This window comes from Ambystoma mexicanum, chromosome 8, assembly GCF_040938575.1.
Source record: "Ambystoma mexicanum isolate Mex_15411 chromosome 8, UKY_AmexF1_1, whole genome shotgun sequence".
In the NCBI taxonomy this organism is placed as follows: domain Eukaryota; kingdom Metazoa; phylum Chordata; class Amphibia; order Caudata; family Ambystomatidae; genus Ambystoma; species Ambystoma mexicanum.
In genome coordinates this window covers 177,936,077-177,962,570 of record NC_090929.1, presented here as the reverse complement: position 1 = coordinate 177,962,570, position 26,494 = coordinate 177,936,077, and the positions used below count along the sequence as shown (strand labels likewise).

Genomic DNA, 26,494 nt, shown 5'->3' with positions numbered 1-26,494 from the left:
ATGCCATAAACTGGGGGAATTCTGGGAGAGAATACTAGCGACATTGTCGGTGATCATTGAAAGTGTTGTTGACCCCGACCACCTGGGTGCGCTGTTTGGGGTCTGGAAAGCCAAGTACACCAAGTGCATTGCTAAATTTCTAAATATAAGTTGTATTGTGGCCAAGAAATGCATACTTCAAAATTGGAAGAATATCTCTTCCCCCCCACCCCCACATTTCAGAAATGGCTGAACCTGCTTACCTGGTCGCGGAATTGCGAGGAGGAGTACCTCGATATGCTACCTACCCACTCTCGTCCTATGAACATTTGGACTGCATTTAAGTTATCTTAACATCCAGAGAGAGAGTTCATCTGAGACTGGCTCTTCCATGGAGCCGTAATGTGGTGTTTATATGTAGTGGTGCATTATGTTTTTTCTTTCTCTTCTTAATGGGCTTTTATCGGATATGATACTTTCACAGTCATTGTGTTATTCTCTGCGCACTTCGAATGTAAATGATTGTCCTGATGTTTGTGCTTGTTGTATGCCTCTGTCAACAAAAATAAAATATATTTTAAAAGGTTAGTTTTACCAATGGAGCTTAAAATGAGCGTGTATCTGAATTCAGATGTAAGAATACTCCCCTCCCCTCGGTAAGGCCCACGCATCTTAGACGCTAGTCAATGTCCATGTGCTTTTCCAATGAGGAGAGCAAAAAGGGGAGAGGTGGTGACCCTGTGACCTTGGAACCACAGTCAGGTGAATGGTGTGTCTGTCGCCGGGAGATCGACCACTGGGACACTCGTTAATTTATTCTAAAGGAGTCCTAAAAAAAGTTGTGTGGTAGTCCTGCTCAACTGATCTTGAATTGAAAATAGAAATAGCAATGTTAGCATATTTCATAAAACTCTAAGGCGAAGAGTTAAGAGAAAGCAATTAAGGGAAAACAACCACTTAATAATAGCAAAAAACTGATTTTTATTTTTAATCATGATAAAATACATCTAAAAAATTCCATAAAGCGAATACACATTATGACTGTAGCAAAATCATTTTCCCTCAGAGTTGAATAGTCAAAAATGCAAGAAATATTTAGTGGGGTTAGTACGTGAAAAACAAAGTCTTGTGTGAGCACTCAATGTGCAGCATCAAACAATTAGATGTAGAGCACATGGGGAGTCTTTTGGTGTTAATTAGTCCCGGAACGCGGTCTTTTATAAGAATAGGCGTTTCAAGTCTAAAGAGGGATGACAGTTGTTCAAAAGTCATAAATTAAAAGTTTTGTGATGTATGCAAGCTACATAATTACACACGGGAGAAACAGAGTATTACCTTTAAAGTATCCAGGGGATGGATACATTTGAAAAAGTGGTTATGATTGGCTCCGACAAGGTCGCTTTAACAGGACCTAGTTCAAGAAAAATAGTAGTGTTGGAATAGCAGTGTTATGTGCTGGGTTTAGGCAAAGTTGCACGCAGGCATGAAATGATGGCGTCTGCTTACCTGAAAGTTGAAAAGGACAGAGCCTGATCCAAGTAGGCTAGCCAGAGCTTCATTTGCAGGTGTGTATGAAGCCGGGAACGTCCTCAAGGTCGCGCTTTACTGGGAAACTAAAGCCGTGTCAATCGGCTGGTCGAGCATGCGTGCTGACGTAAGCAGCTATAAACACAGAGGGCTGGATATTTATGTAGTTGATGCGATGACGTAGCTCGCGTTTGTTGAAGACTGAAGCCATGGCAATCAACAAATAGAGCATGCATATTGGTGTGCACGGCTGTCAAAGCAAGAGGCTAAGTGTTTTTATTACTGATGCGATGACGTTGCTCGCGTGTGTTGATATTTAAAGCGAACTAGTATTTCAGATAGAAACATGTCAAAACCACAAGTAAACCATGTGCATTAGCATGGAAAAAATAAAAAATGTTGATGTTTCAGCTCTTAACTCCATTCTCGAGCCCCTCTCTATCTATGTTGATTGGTTTCTCCGTCCATTTATAAAAGAGATGAAATCCTTTGTTAAAGACACCACCCATATGATTCAGATAATAGACAACTTATCCATCTTGAATACAGATATTTTGGTTACCCTCGATGTAACCTCGTTATACACAAGTATACCCCAACTTGATTGCCTTGAAGTCATTGAATCCTACCTCAACCAAAGAACATCGACCTTGAACTCTGTAAAGACCGCGTTCCGGGACTAATTAACACCAAAAGACTCCCCATGTGGTCACCTCTTACGACGACTGCTCATGTCGAATACTGGTCAGCATTTTCACCTGTTGATTATGAAACACTAGGTGCGAAATTATGATTGCTCTCTCGGGAATCCCACACTGACCTTTAAGTGTTTTTCGTTAATAGATCTCGATTGATTATCAATGTCACATTGATATTCGGTCTGTGCTGAACTTACGTGAAGCTTTTTTCTGCGGCTCTCGCCCGCATTCTACACATAGGTGAGCCTCTCCACCTTAAACTGATAAAAAATCATCATGTTTTCAAAAAATGTTGCATTATTTTCAAAGCTGGAAGGTTAAAATAAACATGCTTCTAGATAGAAGAAAGATGTGATTAATTTACCATACAATCTTTCTATGTACCTTGGCCTCAGTCAGTGATGATAATGATATGTACTGTTATTGGGAATTCTTCCTCTGAAAACACTGTTAATGTCTTAAACAATTGTTTTTATCAACCAAATTAAAGATTGTTTTACTTTTTTGGCTCATTTGTGACATGTTCATGTTTGTTTATCTTGTAGTGGATTCCGTTTTTTAAAAAAAATAGTATGACGACTAAGAAGTATTCAACACTACCAAACTGCTTTATTATCTTATTCCCTTTGTCCTGAAGACGGCTATACCTGCACCAACAAACAACGTTTTTGTGCATTGTCCGATTCTTTTTGGTGTTTTTAGCCGAAACATATGTCGACCTCCACAAAACCAAACCTAAGACATCTAACAGGTTTTCCATATGCGATAGAGCTAGTTCAACTAAATAATGCTCTACCTCTAATTGTTTGATGCTGCACATTGAGTGCTCACACGACTTTGTTTTTCACGTACTAACCCCACTAAATATTTTGTGCATTTTTGACTATTCAAATCTTTATCATGATTAAAAATAAAAATCAGTTTTTTGCTATTATTAAGTGGTTGTTTTCCCTTAATTGTTTTCTCTTAACTCTTCTTAGAATTTTATGAAATATGCTAACATTGCTATTTGTATTTTCAATTCAAGATCAGTTGAGCATGACTACCACACTCCACTTTTTTTTAGGACTCCTTTAGACTAAATTAACGAGTGTCCCAGTGGTCACACCATTCACCTGACTGTGGTTCCAAGGTCACAGGGTCACCACCTCTCCCCTTGTTGCTCTCCTCATTGCCTTATGATCCCTGAGGGTGGTGCTCCCAGAAACTGGATCTTTCCTAACGCTTATACAGCATGTGCGTTTCCAGACAGGAATGTTCATCTAGGGACTTTTCACGTCGTCAAGACCAAGCGCCATGTTATTTCTATGCATGTAAAATACTACAATTGAGTAATTAAGGCCAAGATTCACCCTGCAATTTCAAAAGAATTTGATTGTAAAAGTATTTCCGTACAGTACTTAATATTTGTGGGTATTCCGTCCATCGGGACGGGACCAGAGCTTTTTGTAGCACCAAATGAAACATTTTTCTGTCTAGTATTTTGTGTTGCGGGCTCCAGCGCATGGTAGGCTACAGGGGACACCACCCCTAGGCACACCTCTGGGCCTCGCCCTTCAGTCCTTTTCTCTGCGTTGTTGGGCGGACGCTTCAGCACCAGCAGGTTCTTCTTTTTCCCCCCTTTTCTGTCTTCTGTCTGGATTTCTTTCCCCTCGTTTCAGGCTTCCCAAGCCTTATCACCTGCTTATGCCGGGACCAAAAGGATTTGCTTCCTGTGCGTCGTACTAGCGTTGCTATTCAGCAGCAGATCCACACAGGCTGTTAAGAGAACCTGGGCCCAAATCACAAGTGGGATACATGCTTCGCCTGTGACGCGCTTTCAAAATGGTCCCTCACTCGCCATCTTCGGCGCTGGGAAGAAGTCTTTAGTCAAGTAGCGCCCACCACATTCAGGAATTTGTCACAACGAAGAAACATCAGCCGGTAAGGGACTTCCTTTTCACAACACCACAGGCTGGGGGGCAGGAGTGATCTTCCTCTGAGGTTCCCGGTCGTGGGAGGAGCCATTCACACCCTAGCATTACCGGAAAACCTGTCTCAAAGCCCTTGTGGCTTACTTGGTTGCTGGAGCTCGCTCTGAGATTCCCCAGTCAGGGACTTAAGCACGTACCAGTGCTGCCGAGGGTCCCCCGTTGAGGGCTAAAGTTACTGGGTCTCCCGCGAGGTTCCCTCTAAGATGGCTAAAAGTACTACCGGTAGGGCAGAGGTTCTCCCGTCAGCGGTCTAAATCTACCAGGGGTCCTCCCGAGGTTCCCTCTAAGGTCGCTAAGCCCATTTCTGGCATCGCTGAGGCTCCACACGGAGATAGTAACACCCGGGCAATCTCTGCGGATCCCTTTGAGGGCTAAATCTAATAGCAGCGGCCCTGAGGCTCCTTGGTCTAAACACGACAGAGTTCAGTCCATAAAGAACCTTCTAGTAGTGTCATTGTCGAAAATGGAACAGTCCTTCAGATGTTCTTCCCCCTGTGGCTTCAACAGCGCCTTTGCCGCCAAAGGAGCAGCCCAAGTCTACTCTTTGTGCATTGGTGGTGCAGGACCCCTCTGGTCTTTTCAGAGAATGCATTTGGAGGGCGATCCCTTTGCCCAATGCAGATGACTTTACCACCTACTTTGTCTTTGCCCAGCAATTCATCCCCGCTTTATTACACAGATCCGTGTCTAGGCCAATTTGGCAACCAATTTCTACTGAGTCTTGCTCTAGGCCTACTCTGACTCCAAGGCTTAGCCCTCAGCAAAGGTCTCATCAGTCTTAGAAGGATTTCTTTCAGAGGTTCCAAACGCTCATGCATTTCGAGCCAATGACGGAGTACTTCAAGGGCATCTTTAGGGAAATAATGCCTGCTGCTCCTGGACTACCTAATATGCCTACTCTTCTGCCACCCCCAGTTGAGCCTCAGCCTCCTCTGCCTCCTCCACCATTCCTGCCGGCGCCTGAACCACCTGCAGTTCCTCCGAGCCAGGATCCGGTCCAGCCGTTAGCGCCGGACCCACAGGCGCCAGCAGATCTTGACCCAACTGATGAGGAGGAAGAGGTCCTGTGATCAGCTGCAGCCTTTCATGACAGGCTGATTGACCTTATGGGATTCCTGGAGATTCCTGTTCCTGGCCCTGACACCCCCCCCCCCCTTCTGCAGAGGAAGGGTTTCTAGCGGGGCACCATCCATGAAGAAGTCTGACAGGGTCCTTCAGAAGGATGTGTTAGCGAAGGCAAAGGGATTTTGTGCAAAACCGCATTTGGTGATTCCCACCAATAGAGGAATCTATCTATGTTATATGTTTGTTCAGTTGGAGGACGTTGCAATGTCTTCTTGCCCACAACCATCCTCGTTGGTGGTAGCTTGTTTGCAAAGCCAGCAACTGCCTCAACTTCTTCTGCCTCTCAGATGTTGAGCAAGGAGGATCGCACACTAGAAGTTTTGGAGGAAAAGGTCTTTGCCTGAGCTGCTGTGCTGAGTTGACAAACACCACAGCGCTGCTTGCAGCCACAAATCGGAGGCTATGGAAAGCTAATTCGAGAAGTTTATCCCGGTGGATCGCCTTGAGTTTAAGGGCAGCTTGGCAGGTGGTAAAAAGGTTGCTCAAGACCTTCTTGAGGCGGCGGAACATCAGAGATACGTCAGCAAGAGGTGTGGAGATTGTCATGGATTTGTGCCGCCAGGTGTGGCTACATGCAACAAAGTTTGCAAAGGAGGTGCAGGACAACGTCTTAAACCTCCTGTTCGACACGCTTGATCTGTTTAACAGTTCGATGAGTGATAAACTTGCCAAGAAAAAGGCCACTGTCTTGACAAAACCGACCTCATCAAAGCAGTTGCCTTCCTTCAGGGCGGAAACGCATTCCAGATCTTTCTCTGGGTTCAGGGGGCTCCAAGAGCACAAGGCAAGGTTACAGGACATGTCGCCCAGAACCCAGAGGAAAAAGCTGCAGAAGACCACTACTAGAGGCTTTTTTCCCATTATGCTGCATCAACCGCCTCCTCAGACGCTTCTTGTGACAAGGCAGCCAAATTATGTGTTGGCTCAGTCACACCGAACTCGAGTGGGGGCAGGCAGTGGAATTTCGCATTCATTGGGGAGGCCTGGAGGACCATTTCTTCAGACTCATGGGTGCTCTGTGACCAGGGGGTTCAGACTCCCTCTTCCTTCCTGTCCCCCTTTGAACCAGGCTGGTTTTCCCTCACTCATGGCGGAAATTGCCAAGCTTCTCGAGTTGAGGGTTATAGAGCCAGGTGCGACTCCCAAAATTGGACAGGGGTTCTATTTCCGTCTGTTCATGGTGCCAAAATCCAACCAGGCAGGCCTGCACAACATTCTGGACCTGGCAGATAACAATCTTTTCCTCCCCCTCCAGAAATTCAAGATGATTACTCCCACGCAAATCTGTTCAGCCCTTCAACAGGAGGAATCCCCATAAAAGCTTTACAGTGGGGCGTCTCATTTCCAGTTTTGAGTTCTCCCGTTTGGTCTCAATGCAGCACCCAGGGTGTTCACGAAAATGATGGGTGCAGTGGCTTCTTTCCTCGGTCTCCAGGGTATTACTGTTTACCCTCTACTCGACCTGCTTTTCAATTTGGGGTTGTTGGTCAAATGGAGTAAGTGTAACCTGACCCTGTGTCGACGCCTAGTATTCATAGGCTTCCTTTGGGACACCCAACAAGCCAACATTTTCCAAACAACCAAGAGGATTTTTGGCTTTCAAGAGACATGTTTTTTCTTTCAGCCAACAGCACCACAGCTTGATGGTTCCAGAGACTGATAGGGTTGATGGCATCCTGTGTCCAGGCAGTCCCGCTAGCATTGAAGATGCAGAGATCCCAGCTAGTGTTGAGAGGATCCTGCTCTCAGGGCTTGGACCCCAATCGTAACTCATTCAAATTCCTCACAAATTAACTCAGGATTTGCTATGGTGGGGTAGATCTACAGAATCCTTTGTGGGTGCTATTCCATGACCCGACACCCCAGGTGGTCATTGCAACGGATTCATCCCTCCTGGGCTGGGAGGCAACGTTCAACAATCTGCAGGTTTTTGACCTATGGGCAGGGGAGGACTGCTCCCAACACATCAGCTATCTTGAGCTGAAAGCCATCTTTCTAGCCTTAAAGGCCTTTCTCCCCACTATCGGGGGCACAACAGTCTCGATAAGGACAGACAATGCCGTCTCAATGTTGTACATCAACAAGCGGGGGGGGGCACGCTCTCACCCTCATCACACTGACCCTAAACTTGCGGGGGTGGGCTGACGGGCAACCCCCACAAGTCCACCTTCTAGGTGCATCGAACACAGAAGCAGACCAACGGAGTCTCCTTGCAGAAGCCAACCACATGTGGCAGCGCCACCCCTTAGTGGTGAAGGAGCTTTTCCACAAATGAGGCTTTCCCTCGGTGGATCTCTTCCCCATGAACCTGAACAGTCACTGCCCGGATTTTGCATTCAGGGTGGGCTAGGGAGAGGGTTCCCTCTGGGATGCTTTGGAGATCCCTTGGGAGGGGATGGTGTATGCTTTTCCACCAGTACCGTTGATTAATGAAGCTCTGCAGAGATTTCAAGAGACAGTGGATTGTTCTCTCATAATAGTGACTCCTTGGTGGCCAGCCAAGTTCTGGTTCTCGGATCTTGTAAACCTTGCCAAACCGACACCATTAACAATTCCACTTCACTAGGACTTGTCAATGGAGGTCGGGAGGATTCTTCATCCCTCCCCACAATTGCTTAACTTGACAGCATGGTACCTGTGGTCAAGTCCCGAGGCCATCTCGGCTTGTCTGATGAAAACATGCAGATCCTACTGGCGGCGCGGAAGAATTCCACTTAGGCTCAATATGAAAGTGAATGGCTTGGGCTTTGCCGCTAGTCTCGCAGAAAACAGAAGAACCCTCTTTCTTCATCGCTGAATGATGTCCTCTAATTATCCCCCATCTGGCTGAGTGAGGCAATAAATCGCAAACTTGCAGAACTTATCTGTCAGCGCAGGGTGCCTACCTCCGCTCGGATGACAAATGCTTTTCCATCGGGAACCTGGTGATAAAGCTGCACTTAAAGGGTCTGTCGCCTGTTTCCCGCAGTCCAGTCTCCTCATCCTGAGTGAGATTTGAATGTTGTCCTGGCAGCATTGTGCCACAAGCCATTCGTGCCATTGGCGTCTGCAGACCTCAAGCTGGTGTCCTGGAAGACAGTCTTTTTGGTGGCTATAACGCCAGCAAGGAAAATCTGTGAAATACAGGCCTTAGTGGCGGGCGAACACTTTACTACTTTCCATCGAGACAAGGTGGTGCTCCATACTGTGATGAATGAGAGTTGATCATCCCAAAAACCCTGGCCTGTAACCCTTCTCACGTGGCATGGGAAAGGCAGCTGCTACATGATCCTGACCCTGGGGGTGGTAGCATCCGGCAGGATCCCATGGGAGGTGACCCGAGTCAGGCAGAATGGGAGAACCCTCTGAACAATTTCCCTAATGACCATACAGCTTTAATGACCTTTCATAAAACTATGGATTTTGATGTTTAAACAAGTAGAAACATTATGGACTCCAAGGAAGAGGGGTCCAGAGTTATCAAAGAGTGATGTGCGGTCTAGTTGTCGTAATGACCCACACCTGAGAGGGACCTTTCAATATTTAAAGGCCCTCAGGTATGGGCCAAGCAGAAGTCGTAGGAGGAAGCAGAGAAATTGGTCGCCATTGTGCTGACAGTGCGGCACCATGCAGAGAGGCTGGTGGAAGTCTGGATTCCTGGTGAATCCAGAGGACGCGCAGTGGGAAGCAGTATATAGGCCAGAGACCCCACAGAAGACAGAAGCTCCCTGCATCCTGGAGCCTGCTCTGGTGAAAGGTTTTCACTGGTGAGCACACAGGGTTGTACAGACGTCGTTTACGGCACGAGCAAAGGCATGCTGGCAGGAACTGTCAAACGTTACCAGTCGCGACGAACGAAGCAGCATGTCATAAGGAGATGTGGGCACAGACTGGTGAGTTGGCCTGATGCAGGTGACCCGGGGGGCATTCCAAAGGAGACCGCTGGTTGATTTTGAATACCGAACTGAATTTAAACGCAACACTCCTATTATGAGATGTCGGATGGGAGAATATTGTAACCCGCATTGCCAAAAGGGGCAATAGTCAATAAGACAATATTATAACCCGCATTGTCCAAGCCAAATGGGGGCAATATTAAATCCAAGAAGACACTACTTCCTTGAAGAGGGATATCTAAAAGGGGGCCCGTATAACTTGAACTGCCAAAGAAAGCAATACCAAGGTAATTTCAATATGATAGTCCCATAGCAAGATACCTTGTGGGTGACCACTTCTTCCCTCTTTACCCACAGCCAAGAGGTTGTGTAAAAGAAATTCAGATACAGCAGGAGAATACCCTCCTTATATCAAGGAACAAGGGGGAGAGAAGTGTAACCTGCATTGCTTATGGCAAACAGATGAAGTGAAAACTATTATCCTTTTGTGTAGTATGCTGGAGAAAGAAACTGTATGCCAAATGTGTTTATCAAGCCTTACCACAGATTTCAAGTTGTAGAAGTAGGAGTATTTTCCTGGCAGGAAAGTAAACCAGGAAAGGGACAATTAGTGGTTAGTCCTGGCAGGCGAGTGGACCAGAAAGACGATAATTTTAATTACTGTGAATGTGGTACAAGGTTGTGAGGAAAAGAAGTGGCAATGCCATTACATTATTTGATTAACTCTTGTATAAGCATCCTGACAAATATGTTGTTTCTAAAGAACGAATACAAAGAGGTAGTAATTGATCTACAGAGGACATGCTTAACTTCTGACTTGCTATGTGAAGTCTTTTGGTTTATCAAGCAGAAGGTTGTAGAAACTAACTATTGTTCGCCAGTGTGGAAAACCTTTTGAACCAAGAGTTACTTCTCCAAGTGAAGAACATATTGAATGAAAACAACTTCATTTTCTACCTGGAGTGGAACTTTGCTAGTACAAAGAAGTTTTCTGACATTGAACTTTGGTTTGAAAATTACTGGCTTGATCGAGGAGAAGGGGATCCAACCCTGGTAACAAGGATTCCTGTGTATAACTTTTCGTTGAATGTATATGAAGTTTAAATTGCAAACTAATTCCTGTATGATTTTGATGTATTAGTGTGAGGGCCAGATATATTTGCATATTAGGTAAATTTCCTTTAGACTTACTTTGCTAGGTAGGGAAATCCTTATTAGTCTAGGCAAGGATAGGTATTTGTCTCGCCCCTTTTATTTAATAAAATGGCAACTTGTGGGAAAACTCTACCTATGTGTCTGTCTTGCATTTCTGACGCCTCACAGCATGCACCTGTTCTTTCTGCCTAAGATTGTGTCTGCATTCCACATTAATCAGGAAATTTGCCTTCCAGTATTTTTTCCAAACCCATCATCTAAATCAGTGAGAGTGCTCTACATGTTGGATGCCCAGAGGGCTCGATGGTTTTACCTGGATAGGAGCAGGGAATTACGGAATTCTCCTCAACTCTTCGTAACCTTTTGTGGGGGGAATAAGGGCTCTGCTGCGTCTAAAGAAACCATTGCTAGATAGATTGTATGATATATTTTATATGTATAGCGCTCGTACAGAAGTGTTTAAGAGCGTGACAAGGCAAGGGAGGGGAACGGGGGAGAACACAAAACGATCTTACTAGGCCCAGTAACATTGAGAACGTGCAAGTGCATGGGGAAGGGGAAGGGGAAAAGTGCATGGAAGGGTAAGAGTGGAAAGTGTCTAGCAGAAGAGAAAAGATAAATAATAAATGCAAATAAATAGATAATGGAGGCAGTAAACAGTGGTAGTGCAGCCAGCAAGTGGCAAGTGCTGTTACCAGCAGCAGAACTGGGTAAGTCTGATAGGTGCAGAAAATTAAGAAAATGGGGGGACTGTATGGGTACAGATACAGTCCCCAAGTGCAAGGGGTGGTCAGGAGGCAGTGCAGGAGGCTGGCAGGGTGAGCAGGTGCAGTAGGAAGTTTGACTTTTTAGTGACCTCAGAGATGTGGGCGGAGAAGGAAAGTGTGGAGTCAAAGATGACCCTGAGGTTCTTAGCCTCGCAGGTAGGGTAGGAGGAGGGCCAAGAGAGGCCGGCCAGAGAGTGAGGGGAAAGGATGGTGAAGGTTTGCCAATGAGGAGGATCTCAGTCTTGCTGGCATTCAGACAAAGATCATTGGCAGCACACCAATCTTGAATGGCAGTTAGGCAATCAGAGATGAGAGAGGGAGAGGATGTGGCCGAGGGCAGCATGAAAATGAGTTGTCGTCAGCGTAGCACTGGACACTTGAGCAGAAAATGGCAATGCAGTGGACGAGAGTTGCCAGGTATTGGTTGAAAATCCGGGGCGAGAGGTTAGACCCCTTGGGAACACCACAGGTAGAGAGGAAGATAGATGATAGGAAGGACCCCAGTTGGACCTGTGAGGGTCGATCGGAGAAGAAAGAGGTCAGCCAGGCCAGAGCCTGATCAGTGAGGTTATCAGACGGTTGAGCAGGATGGTATGGTTGACCGTGTCGAAGGCAGACTATGGATCGAGTAGGATGGGGACAGAGGGAATGTTAGCGTCAAGGTTGGAGAGAAGATCTTCATGGATGTTCAGGAGAGCAGTTTCTGTGCTTCTCGCCGCTCTGAAACCGGACTGGTGGTCATGGAGACAGCCAACAGAGTCAGAATAAAGGTTAAACTGAGAGATGGCCAGCTTTTCCAAGAGTTTGCCCAGAAAGGGAGTAATTGAGATTGGGTGATAGTTAGCCGGACAGGAAGGATCCGCTGTGGGTTTCTTGAGAAGAGGATGCACAAGGGAGTGCTTAAGAGGGGAGGGGAAGGATCCTGAGGCAAAGGAATGGTTGCAAAAATTGGCAAGGGCCGTAGCGACGGTGTCAATGTGGTCCTTGATGGTTTTAGCGGAACAGGGCTGGACCTGTTTTTTTTTTTTTTTTTTTTTTTTTTTTTTTTACAAGGTTTTCATAGATTGGACTTGTCTAGCGACCTCATCAGGGGAGAAAAGAGGAAAGGAAGAGAAGGAGGGTCAGAGAGTGGTTTAGGGAGGGGTCAGCAAGCATAGACTGAGGGCGAATAGGCGGGGGAAGGGAGGAGAGGGTGGACAGGATGTCCTGGGTTTTTGAGATAACGTGAGAGGCAAGGGAATTGCAGAGAGCCTGGGAGGCAAGAGGAGGGGAAGAGACTACAGCAGGGCTGGCCAGCTCCTTGCAGATTTTAAAGAGTTTGGCTGAGTTGTTAGATGCCGCAGGGACACAGGCTCTCTTCTTGGTGCGGACAGAGACGGTATTGCCTTTGGAGCAGGCGACAGGCCAGTTTGTCAGAGGATGAACAAGAAGCCCTCCATTTCCTCTCAGCCGCCCTACACTTACCCTTGAGTGTAGCTAGGTCGGAGTCATACCAGGAATTGCACTTGGCTTTGGACTTCAAGCGGATCCTCATGACAGGGGTAAGAGCATCAAGAGTATCAGAAATAGAAGAGTAGAGAAGGGACAGGGTTGTGTCTGGGTGTGTCAGCCAGAGAAGGGGGTGGGGGGGGGAGAAGAGACGGTGGCAGCGAAAGCCTCAACTGACACATGCTTTGTAGGTTGGATGTCCGAGAAGGTAGGTGGCAGTGTTGGGGTGAGCTTGGCTTGGGGGGGGTTACGGGAGGGGGGGAAGAATGAGAGCTGAGAGAAGAGAAGGCAGTGGTCACTTCCGGAGAGAGGAGTGGTCATAGGGATATAGAGGGGGAGGCCAGAGGAGATCAACACATCAAGTGTGTGTCCTGCAGAGTGTGTCGGGCTAGAGGGGAGGATAGAAAGGGAAAGGGAATCGCAAAGGTTCTGAAAGAGCAGAGATGAGGGACAGGGAGAATGGAGGAGGAGAATGGAGGAGGAGAATGGAGGAGGAGAATGGAGGAGGAGAATGGAGGAGGAGAATGGAGGAGGAGGAGGAGAAAAGAGTGGGCGGAGGAGGAGAAAAGAGTGGGCGGAGGAGGAGGAGGAGGAGGAGGAGAAAAGAGTGGGCGGAGGAGGAGGAGGAGGAGGAGGAGGAGGAGAAAAGAGTGGGCGGAGGAGGAGGAGAAGGAGGAGGAGAAAAGAGTGGGCGGAGGAGGCGGAGGAGGAGGAGAAGGAGGAGAAGGAAAGAGTGGGCGGAGGAGGAGGAGGAGGAAAGAGTGGGCAAGGAATGAGCAGACTGGACAGCCAGAGATTAAAGGAAGTTGATGATGCGATGGAACCGCCGATCGAAGAGGGGGAGATTGGCCTGAGGACCTTGGACCATGACAATGCTATTTAGGTAGACATTAAGGATGACTCTGGAGGAGTCGAAAGAAGCCATGAGGACTTCCCAGCGAGTGTCACCATTGATGGTAGAGGAGGAGACCGGACAGAGCACAGAGATCATATGGGGGGTCCATAGATCTGGCGAAGGAACAACAAAGAGTATGTCAGTGAGGGTCTGTCTGGAAGAGGCACTGGTATAGGTATCAGCGACAGGGAGACCAGGGTTGGAGGCCAAGATATTCTTTTTAAACTTCTTACCAGACTGGTGAGAAGGGAAGGATAGTTGATAGAGAAGCAGTTAGAATAGATGAGAGAAACAGCATGTGTGGGAAGAGAGGAAGCAGAGGGAGGAGTACGCAAGTACAGCTGTATAGAACAGTCACTGGGCTAGCAAGTTACAATAGCAAAATACACCCAGGTTTGACTTCAAGTTAAATGAGGGCCCAGTAGTTAAGGAATTTAAAAAGGGAGCGAGATGGTAAAGGGGAGAGTACAGGGAAATCAAGAGTGAGTGAACTAACCCATGCTGAAAATGGTAAGAGGGTCATGGTAGTACAAATAGTCCAGGGGTAGCAGACTCGGGGAGGGTTGGGCTGTAACAGAAGCAGAAGTCTCATTTAGCGGCTTGTAAGTGGACTAGAAGCTGACAGGGGTCTTAGAGTGGGCCATTGAGAAGGGTGCCGGCTGAAGCCTGCCGGTCACGTGATGGTTGTTTTCTGTGACCAGCTGGCCAATGGGAAGCACAAAGAAGGCACTGCAAATGGCCATATGTCTCACATGAGGCTGTCAGCCATCTTCAAAGGCACCAAGGATTGCACCAAAATGCACACAAAAAAGATCAGAATGCAGCTGCAGCTAAAACCATGCCATTGCACCATATCAAAGCTAATCAGCGGATTTCGTGCTGATTATTAGGATGGCAGAAACATTTTGGATCTCTAAAAAAATGACTGACATTTTTTTTTCTTCACATTTTAAATTAAAACAGCAGTTGCAATTAAAGATGCATGGAGAACAAAGTCACGAGTACCTTTGTGTACAGATGGGCGCCGGATGAAGCACCTCTAGAGTGAGGCTACAGCAGGGATATGAGCGCTGGACCAAACGCTGCAAAGATGGAAAAAGGAATGGCAATCCAAGTGAAAAGCTCAGAGGAAGGCCTCCGAGCAGGGTGCCGGCCAAAGCCTGCCGGTCACATGATGGTGGTTTTCTGTGACCAGCTGGCCAATGGGAAACACTAAGAAGGCACTGCAAATGGCCAAACGTCTCACACGATGCTCTCAGCCATTGTAGCAGTGATTCTGGGAAGGTATTGCGTACAGAAGAAGCCACACCCAAAGAGACTTCACGCTCATCTAGTTGGGGCAAAAGCAGCATTGGTGGCCTTTCAGAGGCATGTTCCTTGGGACGTTATCGCAAACGCAGCAACATGGGCATCACTGTTGCCTTTTGCAAGCACTATTTGCCTGAGCATGAACCCAAGTGCAGATGCTTAATTTGGGCATGCAGTGCTGAATAAGCTCTTCGTTTAGGGTTACAAATAGAACCTTCCACCATTTGGGAGACATGGGCTTGTTGGGAAGGATAGTGTGTTCCCACCCCCCCACCCCGGGGCAATGCTGAATGAGAAATGAACGCTAAGAGCAAATCCAGAGAGCAGGTCGGAGGGGGGGGTGCGCATAGAGGAGAATGCGTGATCACCTCAGCGCATGCATTACAAGCTATATTGTAGATGCGGGTGCGAGCGCCATCTTGGCGAGCGGCAGCCATCTTAGAATTTAGGCCCAAACACGGCGAACAGCATTATGTTTTAGTATTCGATCCTTTGCATGATCGTGAACATCGTCCCCACCCCGGCCAGGTCTCAGAGTCAATGAAATCCTCCATTGTTCTAAAGTTACAGGCCCTCGCGCACAGAGAAGAATTCGCCCTGCAAGGTCATGAGAAGGGAGCAGCGTGCCTACTGGCAGCACCATCCCACAGAAAAGATAACAACGCCCTCCTGCCCCCAACAATCCCCACACAAGAAATACAGCTTTGCAATGCTTTTATCCTGAGACCTTTGCATGCAACAAGACCATCCAAACCCAGACCATCGACCATAAAAACATTTACTTCCCTTGATTGATCACTAAGATCGGAAGGCAAGGCTATTGCGCCTTCACAAGTGGGTCACATGATTTGTGCATCGAGGTGCAGGGTGGTGACAAATTCTAGCCCAAAACGAAGGTGGAGGCCCTTGGGAGTTGATCTGTCTGGGGAATTGAGTGTAACGTGTGAGTTAGTGTGGCCTCAGCCCTCCCCCTGAGCTCATCCCTGTATCTGCCCGGTGTACAGTTACGAAGATAGAATAACATTATGTTAGTAGCCAATTAATTGTTAGGGCAGCTTCACCTCGGATGACGAGCCCAGCAGCGCCCATGTGGACGGAGACGGACAGATGAAGATCGACCAATGGCCTGGCATTCCACATGGAGCAGGCCCTACATGTATAGACCCCTGTCAATTACCATTGTACCATATATAATTATGTCATCAGTGATGTTGTTTGTGCTTATAATGTGCTGCACGTGCCTACGGAGCTCAGAACGTTCGGCTGCAGCAGAGTTCTTTGCCGATGCACTTGTATTTTGTACAAATAAATACTGGTTATCCTTGCAAGAGTGTCTTGGGCCATTTTCCCCAGCAGGCTGTATTTTCTGGTGTGAGCGTGCAGGGGCGTGCCTTCATGCTATAGAATCTCCCACAAGTATGGACGAAATGGGCGGGACGAAGGAGTAAGGAAGTTACTCACCATGGTGACTACTGTACTCCCCATCTATAGTCCCCTTTCCTCCATACGCCCTCCCTCCATCCCCCTAAAAATGTCCTCATCTTTATTAACATCTCCACCTGGGCTGGTCAAAAAGGACTGAAGGGCGAGGCACACAGGCAGGGTTTGAGGAGGTGGGGCCCATGACACACAAAATGGACAGACATTGGTTTGTATGGTGCTACAAAAGGTTCTGATCCCGTCCCGATGGAGGGAATACCCACTAGTATGGAAGAAAGGGGACTAGGAATACAGTAGTCACTAGTGAGTAACTTTTCCTTTTTCAAGCGGTTGCTTTTGATAATGTACAGAAACCCTATCCTCTGGCTTTTTACATTCTATACTATGGTAAGGTTGGAGAAAGAGGGTTCTTCCTTGTACTAATCCCATTCAAAGGGAGAGGCGTGGAAGGGTGGCCACAGAACTGGCATCAGACTGCATCTTTCACTGTAAGTATTTGGATGACTGAAACAGTAATAGTCGGGGCATATCCCTCTGTATGTGGTTATGTCACACAAAGTGGTAGATTCTTTCATCTGAAAATTGATCTGCGTAGTACTAATGTTATCCAAGAAACAAATGATAAATGTAGTGATAAGACTATTGTAAGATGTAAACGGACTCAAGCAATGAGGGATGCCGTGACACCTACATTGTTTTAATGATGAATTTAGGCTGCTTCCATCTTTTTGTGTACCAGTGTTTCAAGTCAAACATGTTTTTATATTTGTTATGTTCTCCTTGTTAGCTAGTTATGGTTGTGGTATATGCCATCCTCCATCAAAACCTCAATTGCCCTGCTGTTGTGAGGCATTCGGCAGAAATGTGCTGAACTATTGAGTCTTGTGGTGTTGAAAATTGATGGTTTAAAATGCGTAGTTAATGAATATGACATTAAACCAACTATTTCAGAATCCATATGGATCTTACGACCCACGCTATGGAGTTTATGATGTCACAAATGGCGCGTATGTGGACCCAGGCAGGTACCGCTATGTGGAGCCTGAACGGCCGAGTTCCCGATGTAGTCGTACCTCCGACAGGCCTTCCTCTAGGTATGTACCGGCTCCTTTTTTTCCTTTTAATTTGTTGTACCCTTTCTAAATGTGCATATTCTGGATATGACAGCACATTTTGACACATGCCTCTGCTACAACCATTTGTTGTTTTTATGATCACATCACAAACACGATGTTCGTCACTTTGCCGCACCATTTTCTGCATCTTTTTGGAGGGTACTGGGAGCAAGCTACAGAATGTTTGAGCTTTTCTTCCCTCAAAACTGTTTGAAGTGTGCATTTGTCAAAAGTAGGTATATGTTCATTGGAGTTATATAGCGCACACCCAGCTTGCAAGCAGCATTCCACTGTACAAAAAAGAGGATGAGTGCTGAGCAAGAATGAAAGGGAGAGTTTCTTACAGCATATGTTCCAGATCTGAAACAATAACTTGGCTACTGAAGCCTCAAAATAATGAACATCAAACTCTGGCTAAATATATAAATAAAGCATTGGTGCTAACTTGCATGGAGGCAATCGGGAGTGTAATATATCAATCTCCACTGCTCTTCCATTGATTAATTCCTTTAGTTCTCTTTTAAAGATTTCAGAATTCTTATAGTTTGAATGTATAATACTGTAATATTTTTGTTATTGATTAGTTATTTGTAATTCATCAAGGAAGCATTTTCTCTGCACCAGTTGATGGCAAAAGCTGAAATAAAATGTATATTGTGAAAGGGAGAGCTGGGTAAGTGAAGGCAGTAAGAGGTGCCATCAATTGATCCATGGGCAACCAGGAATTTCTTGAGAATCATGGTCTTCATTTGTCAAGGTGAGATGCTAGGACCAAAGGATGAGTTGCTAAACCTCACCCGACCCCTGATACTCCATTCTTGAAATCTCCTTTAGGTTGACAATCGTGCACACTCGGTCTCAAGGGAAAGAAAGAATGGTATAAAATAAACTGCACTACCATCATGTCTGCTTTATACTTGACCACTGGAGGGACACATAATTATCGAGCCCCCTAACCTTTAGTCCAGTCTAAATCTCTAATAGCCTGTTATGCCAGGCAACATCCCTGGAATAACTGTTTGAACATTGGTATAGGGCTGTCACTGAATCTAATACCCTTTACACAAGTCTGGTTGCTTCTGACCCCACTGTTATGGCCACAGGGTGAAATGATGTCTTCTGTAACCTTTCTGGACTGTCACGCGGCTGCCTTAAATGCTATTCTGATGACATTATACATTTGTATGTAGTCTTTTAATTGTCCAATCTTGATGAACCTACCCTAAAGGCTAACTAAACTGCTTGCTGCTTGAAGGTTCTGTCACCACTAGTATGAACGGATTGGGGTTGGAAGAGCAAAGCTGAAATGTTTGAGGGAGAAAAGACCGAAAGTAATTTTTCTGAAAATAACTGTATTCTCTCCCCTGAACATTTCAGACTTTGCCCTCACCCCACCCCCTTACTTATCTATGGGTGGCCCACCTCCTTGTGTGCCACCGTCACCAACATCCCTCTGCTATGCCGGTTCCCTTCACTTGCATGTATGGGAACCGGCGCCGCAGTGTCCACTTTTCTTTAAAAAAAATATTTTGAGTCAGGAGCGGGGGACACCCCCGCAACCCCAGCTCACATTACAGTGAAGAAGGGTTCGGGGGACACCTGCATAGCTCTTCTTCACTGTAATGTTTTGTATGACATATTTGTTTCAATTTTTTAGGCTATGCAAGACTTTCTTATAGCCAAATTTCAGACAAATATGCCATAAATTGTTTTTTTTCCTCTGGCTTTTTGAATGATTCTGTATGTACACATTATTAAGTTTGTATGGATCGTAGGCAAGAGTGAGTATGTTCAAGAGTTTAGAGTTTAGCACAATCATGCAAGAAGCTTTTCCTCCGCTCTTCGGGGAAAGAAAACAAGTGTAGTCATTGGCAAAAGGATCTCTCCAATTCCAGTAGGTGGATGGAGAACCCTTGGTGTGTGATTTCCCCCCCCCCCTATACAGAATATCAGTTAAGTGGTTGGTGACCATGCAAACCCTGCTACTGTATTTATCGCTCTCTATATTGTTCTTGTGTGCCAATAGAACCAATGTCTTGCCGTGGGATAGTGAATAAGAGTACAAAAAAGGTAAGGAATAGTTTCTTTTGACTTTTCTCAAAAACACTCACAGAACAACCTTGATGAGTTCCCAAAGAAACCTCCAACAATCAATTCCTGAACTAGATTCTCCTGTATACAACCTCGCACACTTGCCATCTAAGTCTGCGTGTTATTTCCTCGCCTGATATTTCCCAAATGCTGACATTAGATATTATCTTGTACATATGCTGCAGATTATAAAACGCCAAATAAATGTGTTTTTTCTTGCTGGCCATTAGTGTCTTTCTGAAGTGCAGGCGAGATGGGGCCAATCTGTTTGGATGCATAGCAGGAGGACTGTTTTCTGGTTCTTTTGTCTCGCATTGCTTAGCTTCTTATTTTCATTCACCCTACACAACCTCACAGCAAAGGAGTATGGTAAGTGGTCCTGTTTAGTGACTTTCTGCTAGATATATTGTTATTGCTGCATGTGGCTCTGTAAAGAAAATGAGAAAGGATAGGGTGGTGTTGGTCATAATATTCGAGAAGTGTGATAAGTCCGTGTCAGGAGATGAAAAAGAGGTCATTTTTCATACAGCTTTGTATTAAACAGAAATAAGGATTTTTCCTTTCTCCTGAGGAGGTTTCACCCTATTCTATAAAGTAAATCATAGTGTGCTTGCAGGATGGCTTACAAACCTAAAACCGTCCTCTGTCCAAAGCCTAATCTAACCTGAGTTCTGAACCTACCACTAACAAAAAGATTAACAGAAACTCAACTATAGAAGGTCTGGTAAGGAGTTTCTTCTCAACTTAGGAAGTGGTGGCTGACTTCTGACCTCCACCCAAATGTCTGATTTCTTCCAGGCCACGTGTGCAGTTCAAAGATCAGGATTTCACAATGCCTCTATTCTTTTTCACCTCCTTACATAATAGTCTGAGTTTCGCAGTCGGACCATAGTTACTCAGCTCAGAAATATGGTGTTTCTCCCCCACCTTCAAGTATTGCTTCTCACACCCCGCCTTTAGGTCCTGATACACTCACCGCACACAGACTATTGCTGCTTTCTCCCTGCCTCGGAGGCTTGCTTCTCGCACCTTGCCTTGGGGTCCTGTTTCTCACACCCCTCTCTGGGGTCTATCGTCTCTCACCCCGCCTTGGTTTTTGGATGGGCCTCTCCTGCCGGTTCCATAGAACCACTGCGCACCTTGTTCATAGCACTGGCGTTCCTCGGGGGGGGGGGGGGGGGATATAGTCTCATCTGCCAGAGCAGAACCACGATTCCCTCTGGTCTTCCACATCGGTTTGTCTGCATTTGTTCTTGCTGTCAGGACTCAACAGGACTTCAGCGTGCGGTCTGGATTCTTTGTCATTCGGCGGGCCCAAGCCTCCCTGGTTCCTGCCATTGTAGGAGGCAGCAACGCTCTGGTGACTCTCTGGCGCCTCTGCTCTACATGCCTCGAATCAGTGATCACGGCGGAGGTATGGGTGTCTCATTTAAAAGCTAAATATCAATTACCTGACCATTTCACCCCGCTTAAAGGTGGTGAACCTAAGTTGCAACTGGGTATGCAATCACTGTGGTCGATGCGGGATATCACCGAGGCCATAGGGAAGTTAAAAAAAAATCAAGGGCTCCTTGGCCCGATGGCCTTGCCAGCATGCGTATACAAATCCAATCCGCTCCTTTGGGCTCATAGCCTAAAAATTAGATTTGATTCTCCACACTGGTATAATTCCACACTCCTGGTGTTCAGCCCTCGTTTTCCCCATTTACAAAAAGGACCCCCCCCGATTCTCCGTCCAATTATCAGCCGATAGCGCTAACAGATGCCTCCTCGAAAGTATTTTCCTTACTACTGCTTCATCAACTGCAAATGCAGATCGATCAACAGGATCTATTGTCGCCCTACCAGGTAGGTTTTCAGAAACAAATTGGTTGTCCCCTGAACGCTACAATCATATCCCATCTTCAGGCTCAAACTTCGACTTCCAAAAGTGGCCAAGTATATATGGCTAGTCTGGATTTAACTGCAGCCTTTGATAGTGTAATTCGAGAGCTTCTTTGGGCCAAAATACTAGCAATGGGAATTCCTCCTTTTTTGGTTGCCCTTATTGCGCTTCTTCATAAAAACACCAATTACCGTGTTCGCCTGAATCGAGAAGGTGCACTCACCAACCCCATTCCAACTGACTTGGGGGTGAAACATGGGTGCAATATGGCAGCAGTCCTATTCAATCTATATATACTTCCTGGGATTAGATTACCGTTGGCAAAACGAGGGAAGCTTCCAAGTAAAACTAGGTTCATTTAAATTGGATTGGATGGGATTTGCGGATGATCTGCTATTTTTTGACAGAACCCCTTTTGGTCTGCAAAAACAATTAGATCTATTTGCAGAATTCGTCTACACACACAATTTAACCCCGAATCCGTCCAAATCATATATATTAACCTTTGCTGATGGTAAACGGAAGCCCTTTCGATTTGCCTGGTCACTTAATGGGATTAATATAGAATATGCCTCTATGGTTCGTTATTTAGGCTACCCTCTTACAGGCTCTTATTCATCAAAAATGTGGAAAAATGTCCTAGATCATAAGGTCAAAACCCTATCCTCACAAATGAAAATCATATTTCACAGATACTGTATGTTCTCTTTGCTACCTCTCATCCAATTCTACTTGCTCAAAGTTGAACCTATAATAATTATATATATATTGGACATTTGTAGCTATGAGATCGATGACTTCCTTGACGTACTTCAGGGGAAACTCTGGAAAAATGTACTAGGCCTAGCACTCTCAATCCCTAACGTAATGATTTGCCAGAAACTCCACTTGTTTCCTCTATCAGTGAAACGTAATTGGAGAAGTATAACCAATTGCACAAAAATGCTGAACCCGCCTAAAACACTCTATATGTAGAGCTTAACAAAACTTTAGGCGATTCTAGCATTCGATCTCTGAACAAACTCACTTCAAAACTCCAGGCAATTCTTAATGTCATCAATGAAACCCCAGAATCCATGGGCATGTGGCTACCAAGTCAAAAGAGAACATTTCAAAGATTTCATTGGTGTAGCATGTTGGATCTTATGGGGACATATTCATCCTTTAAGGAATACAATCTCTTTCGAAGCAAATGGGGTACAAGGTTAAAATATCTAATTCAGTTCCCCTCTGCTGCTGCAAGACAAATGTATATGCGTTTCAGATTAAATCAATTCCCAACTTACTCAAGATCCAAGTACTGGTACAACTGCCATGGGTTAACGGGCTCGGTAATATGTCATTTTTGTGTGGTAGATGATGAGATTGAAACCTTGAAACATTTGGTGATTTATTCCGCATATTCCGAAGAATCCCGCATTCGAATATTTGATTGCTATCTAATGAACAAGTCCAACAATGTTAGGGAATCCTTATGGAAACTTTGCATGGAATATTTTAGTCATAAACTTCTACTAAAATTAATCGATTTCCTTGTAATCATAGATGCAAAATTGAGTGAGGAACAGCTAATTGGTTAACTGTGCATCTGGTACCAAAGTATAACTTTTGATTTTGAATTAAGTAACACATCATTTGTTACTTTATTACTCTGCCGCTCAGTTCTAAAGGGCATATAAGTACAAAATCAATATAATGGGTTTTATGTGTAAAGAAAATGCACTAATGACATGCATCCCTGGGTTGTCCTATGTATTTTTCAGGAAGGTGATAGATGAATGTTGAACCTTTTGCTCGTCCTTTTAATTGTTTCAGGTATATTATGAAAAGGGCAACAAAAAAATATATATATTGATTCTGTTAGGATTTTACAAGAATGTAGTAGCTGTATGGCGAATCTTCTCTTGCTTTTCTTTTTTAATTGTTTTATGTAACGTATGAAAAATGTCTATTTTTGTAAAGGTTTTTATTTGAATAAACCTAAAAAACATGCCTCCAAGAAGGGGTGGGGGAGTCTCCTCCTGTGTGCATTTTCCTCTCTCCTCTGTCAGTCTTGCAGAACCTTTATGTTCCTCCCTGCAACAAGATTAGACAATCCATTGGTCCTGAGCTTCATACAAGGATGGCAGCATGAAAAGGGTCAGAAACTACATCAGCTGCTTCTATAGGGGCACTCACACAGTTGGCTTTTGTAATTCTCATATAACCAAGATCTTGATACAAGGGAGGATAACTTGTTTCCCTCTCTGAGGATTTCCTGTCCTCTATAGTGTGGGGTGGGGTTGGGAGGTCGGGGTACACGCGGTGGTACCTCCCTGTCGCCTAGAGGGTGTTGAGCTTACCTGCCTCGCCTCCTTGGAAAGTGGAGATGAATTCCCTAAAATCGTCACATAAGCCAGATATACATAAAATCCTCTGGTTTTGATTAGTGAAGGTCAGAAGCACTAGTGACCAGTGTGCTGGTATGGATTCTATGTTCTTGTCTTGGGTTCGAAAAAAAAGTGATGGGAGAGGTAATCTGTACGAGCAGTGGCAGGATTGCGGGCAGCAGTGATGGGTGCCTTGGCTGCTGTTAGTCCCTGTATATGGTGAGTCATTGTTTAGTATACTATACCTAGTGGTCGTACGATAGGGATTAAAAGTGGTGTTAGGTTGAAAATGAAACAGTGAGTGAGTTATGCGGCTAGCAATGGAGTGAGAGTAGGGAGAACTGGGAAGAAGGTGAAGGGTTGGCATACAGACACTTCTCTCGGTGTGACAGTAGGGTGTGTGCGCTATGATTCATTGGTTCTGGATGCATGTTGCAGCTCGTAGAAGCGGAGATGGGCACAAAGAAGGTAGCCCTGCAATGTGTGGTCTTTCCTTAAGTGGATTCCCTAGACCAGTCTCTGCTGTGAAAGACAAGGCATAGGGGACTGTGTATTCTGTATGCTAATCTTTGTTGCAGTTTATCCATTTCAGTTGATAGGTCTCGAGTTGTTTAAAGAACGTCTGGTGGTTTACTTCCTTGCAACTATGAATAGGTATGGAGTTCCGTAGTTTGGTAGCCAGTTGGGAGAAATAGGATGCACCTTGTCTTTTCCTGTTCAAGTTTGAACTGGAGGCACGTTACTCAAATTGGGTGTCTTGGACGGTATTTCAGTGAATTGCTGTGCCTGATGCACATAAGAGCCTTACCCAAGACTGCCTGGCGGCAGTAGTGGCGCGACCCGCTGGAGCGGGATGGCGGCAGTAGTGGCACAGTTTACAACGTGTGGCAGACTGGATGGGCATCCAAACCTTGTTGTGCCAGTGCTGGAACACCGGGAGCCGGGATGGCAGTGTGCTCCTCTCTGAGATATTGAAGTCGATGAGAGAAGACGCAGAGAGACACTGCCGGACCTCAGAGGAAAGTGTGATGGATCCAATGATATCATCACTCCTTTCCCGGCTGTGACCTCCTCCCATGTGGCCAAGGGACGGCAACTGCTACCTCATCCTGACCCTGGGGGTGGCTATATGAAGGAGAATCACATGGGGCTGGGGGGGAGGAGTCAGCTTCCGGGAGGGGGTGATGGTATCAGCGGGTGACACATGGTATCCTCCTTTGCCCTTGCAGGATAAATCTGCCATTTACAACACTTTAATGGCCTATTGTAACTCCTCCTTTGCTCCTTCTATAGAGAGTAGTGAATCATTTTTGTTGCAACCTATAGACCAACTCTCAAACACAGGCTTGCCTTGTAGATCTGCTCAAATCTGTCTTAACTCCACATACCAATCCTCCTGACTGACTTGCCATCAAAACCCATTTTGGACGTTCATCCAGTATTTTCATGCAAGTTGTCAGAAAGGGACTACTGCTCCCATAAAAACCTCACCACTGCGACGAGGAAGAGGATTGGAGGAATGCAGAATAAGAGAAGTCCCAAGCACAAGTATCACTCTAGTTGCTGGGAGCACACACATGTGCCCAGGACATTTAAATCTGGAGTGCGAGAAACTCAGCACGACTGCTGGTGAGAGCGGGCTGCTCCTCTTTGTGCGATCATCTGGCTGGAAGGTCAGTGGAGCCAAACGGCTTAGGAGCTCGGAAGCAGATGGCTACGCGGAGAAGACGTCACACAGCGGGAATGCCAGAAGCCAGTGCAGCACTCCTGGGAATTCACTGGTGTTAGAAAGCAGTAGTTCACCTACGGGACACCCGTGCAAAGCTGGCAAGACCAGCTGAAGCCGCGCGAATCAGGGACGCAGAGAGCGAACTGTCTCGAAGAAAGCTCTTGAACACTGCTACCAGCAGTCTGCGAGAGAAAGAAAAAGCCACTAAGAGCCGGTGAGTCCACGCTGTGACAAAGGGAAAACCAGGGCGTATTGGCGACTGTCAAATTCAAATGATTAAACATAACAGAACTGAGGGAGAAAGAGAGGAATAGAGCCATTTACCAATCCTGAGAGAGAGTGAAAGTGAATCTTCTAAAGGACGAAGATTTTGAAGTTTGTGAGTATGTGCCATATATGAATAATGAAAAAGTATACTGCAGACAGTATGCTAATTTGGTGAACTATCAAAAGTGGAAGTGGGGTTCGATATATATCATACACCAGAGATTGAACATAAAAACAATACGGAGAAGGCAGTGGCGAATATTGAACGCAGTATGAACTTTTGGGCCAAACTCCCCTTGACAATGATGGGGAGAGTGGCATCACTGAAAATGGTGATTGTGCCTAGGTTGTTGCACTTCTTCGGGAACATACCTCACATGATACCTAAGCGATTCTTTAAGCTCCATAGTCTGTGCAGAGGATTAATATGGCACAATACTAGAAATAGGATAGCATTGTGGAAATTGCAGAACACATATGAGAAAGGGGGCATCAGATTGCCAAACTTTGAGATATATTACTTAGCCAGTCAACTGCAGTATGTTGCTAGGTGGCTATCAGATGACCCGACACCGGAGTCTAGACTACTAAAGCATGAATGCGCACCGTTCTTTCTGAAAGAATGTATTTGGTTAACAAAAGCACACCTGCAAGCAGATACGGGAATCTTGAGATTGGGTAGGAGGATATGGCAGAGAGCTTGCCAGGCCATCGAGAACCCAGCATCATACTCCCCGCAGATACCGCTAGTGACATTGAAGGGGGTGGACGAACAACTGCGGAAGATAGTTCGGAGACATTGGGAACT

The 26,494-nt window shown here is 45.8% G+C and overlaps 1 protein-coding gene across 6 annotated transcripts in view; it reads left to right on the top strand.

Annotated features, from left to right (window-relative positions):
- The window catches only part of SEC16A (SEC16 homolog A, endoplasmic reticulum export factor), a 1,467,667-nt gene that overhangs the window by 92,873 nt on the left and 1,348,300 nt on the right, over window positions 1-26,494 (top strand). For all 6 annotated transcript variants that reach the window (XR_011268503.1, XM_069609587.1, XM_069609588.1 and 3 more), the window contains exon 3: window positions 17,182-17,324. Coding sequence is in view for 5 of the 6 variants with exons in the window: in XM_069609587.1 (XP_069465688.1) it covers window positions 17,182-17,324 (143 nt within the window). In the remaining variant the exon portion in view is untranslated. The remainder of the gene's footprint in view (window positions 1-17,181; window positions 17,325-26,494) is intronic.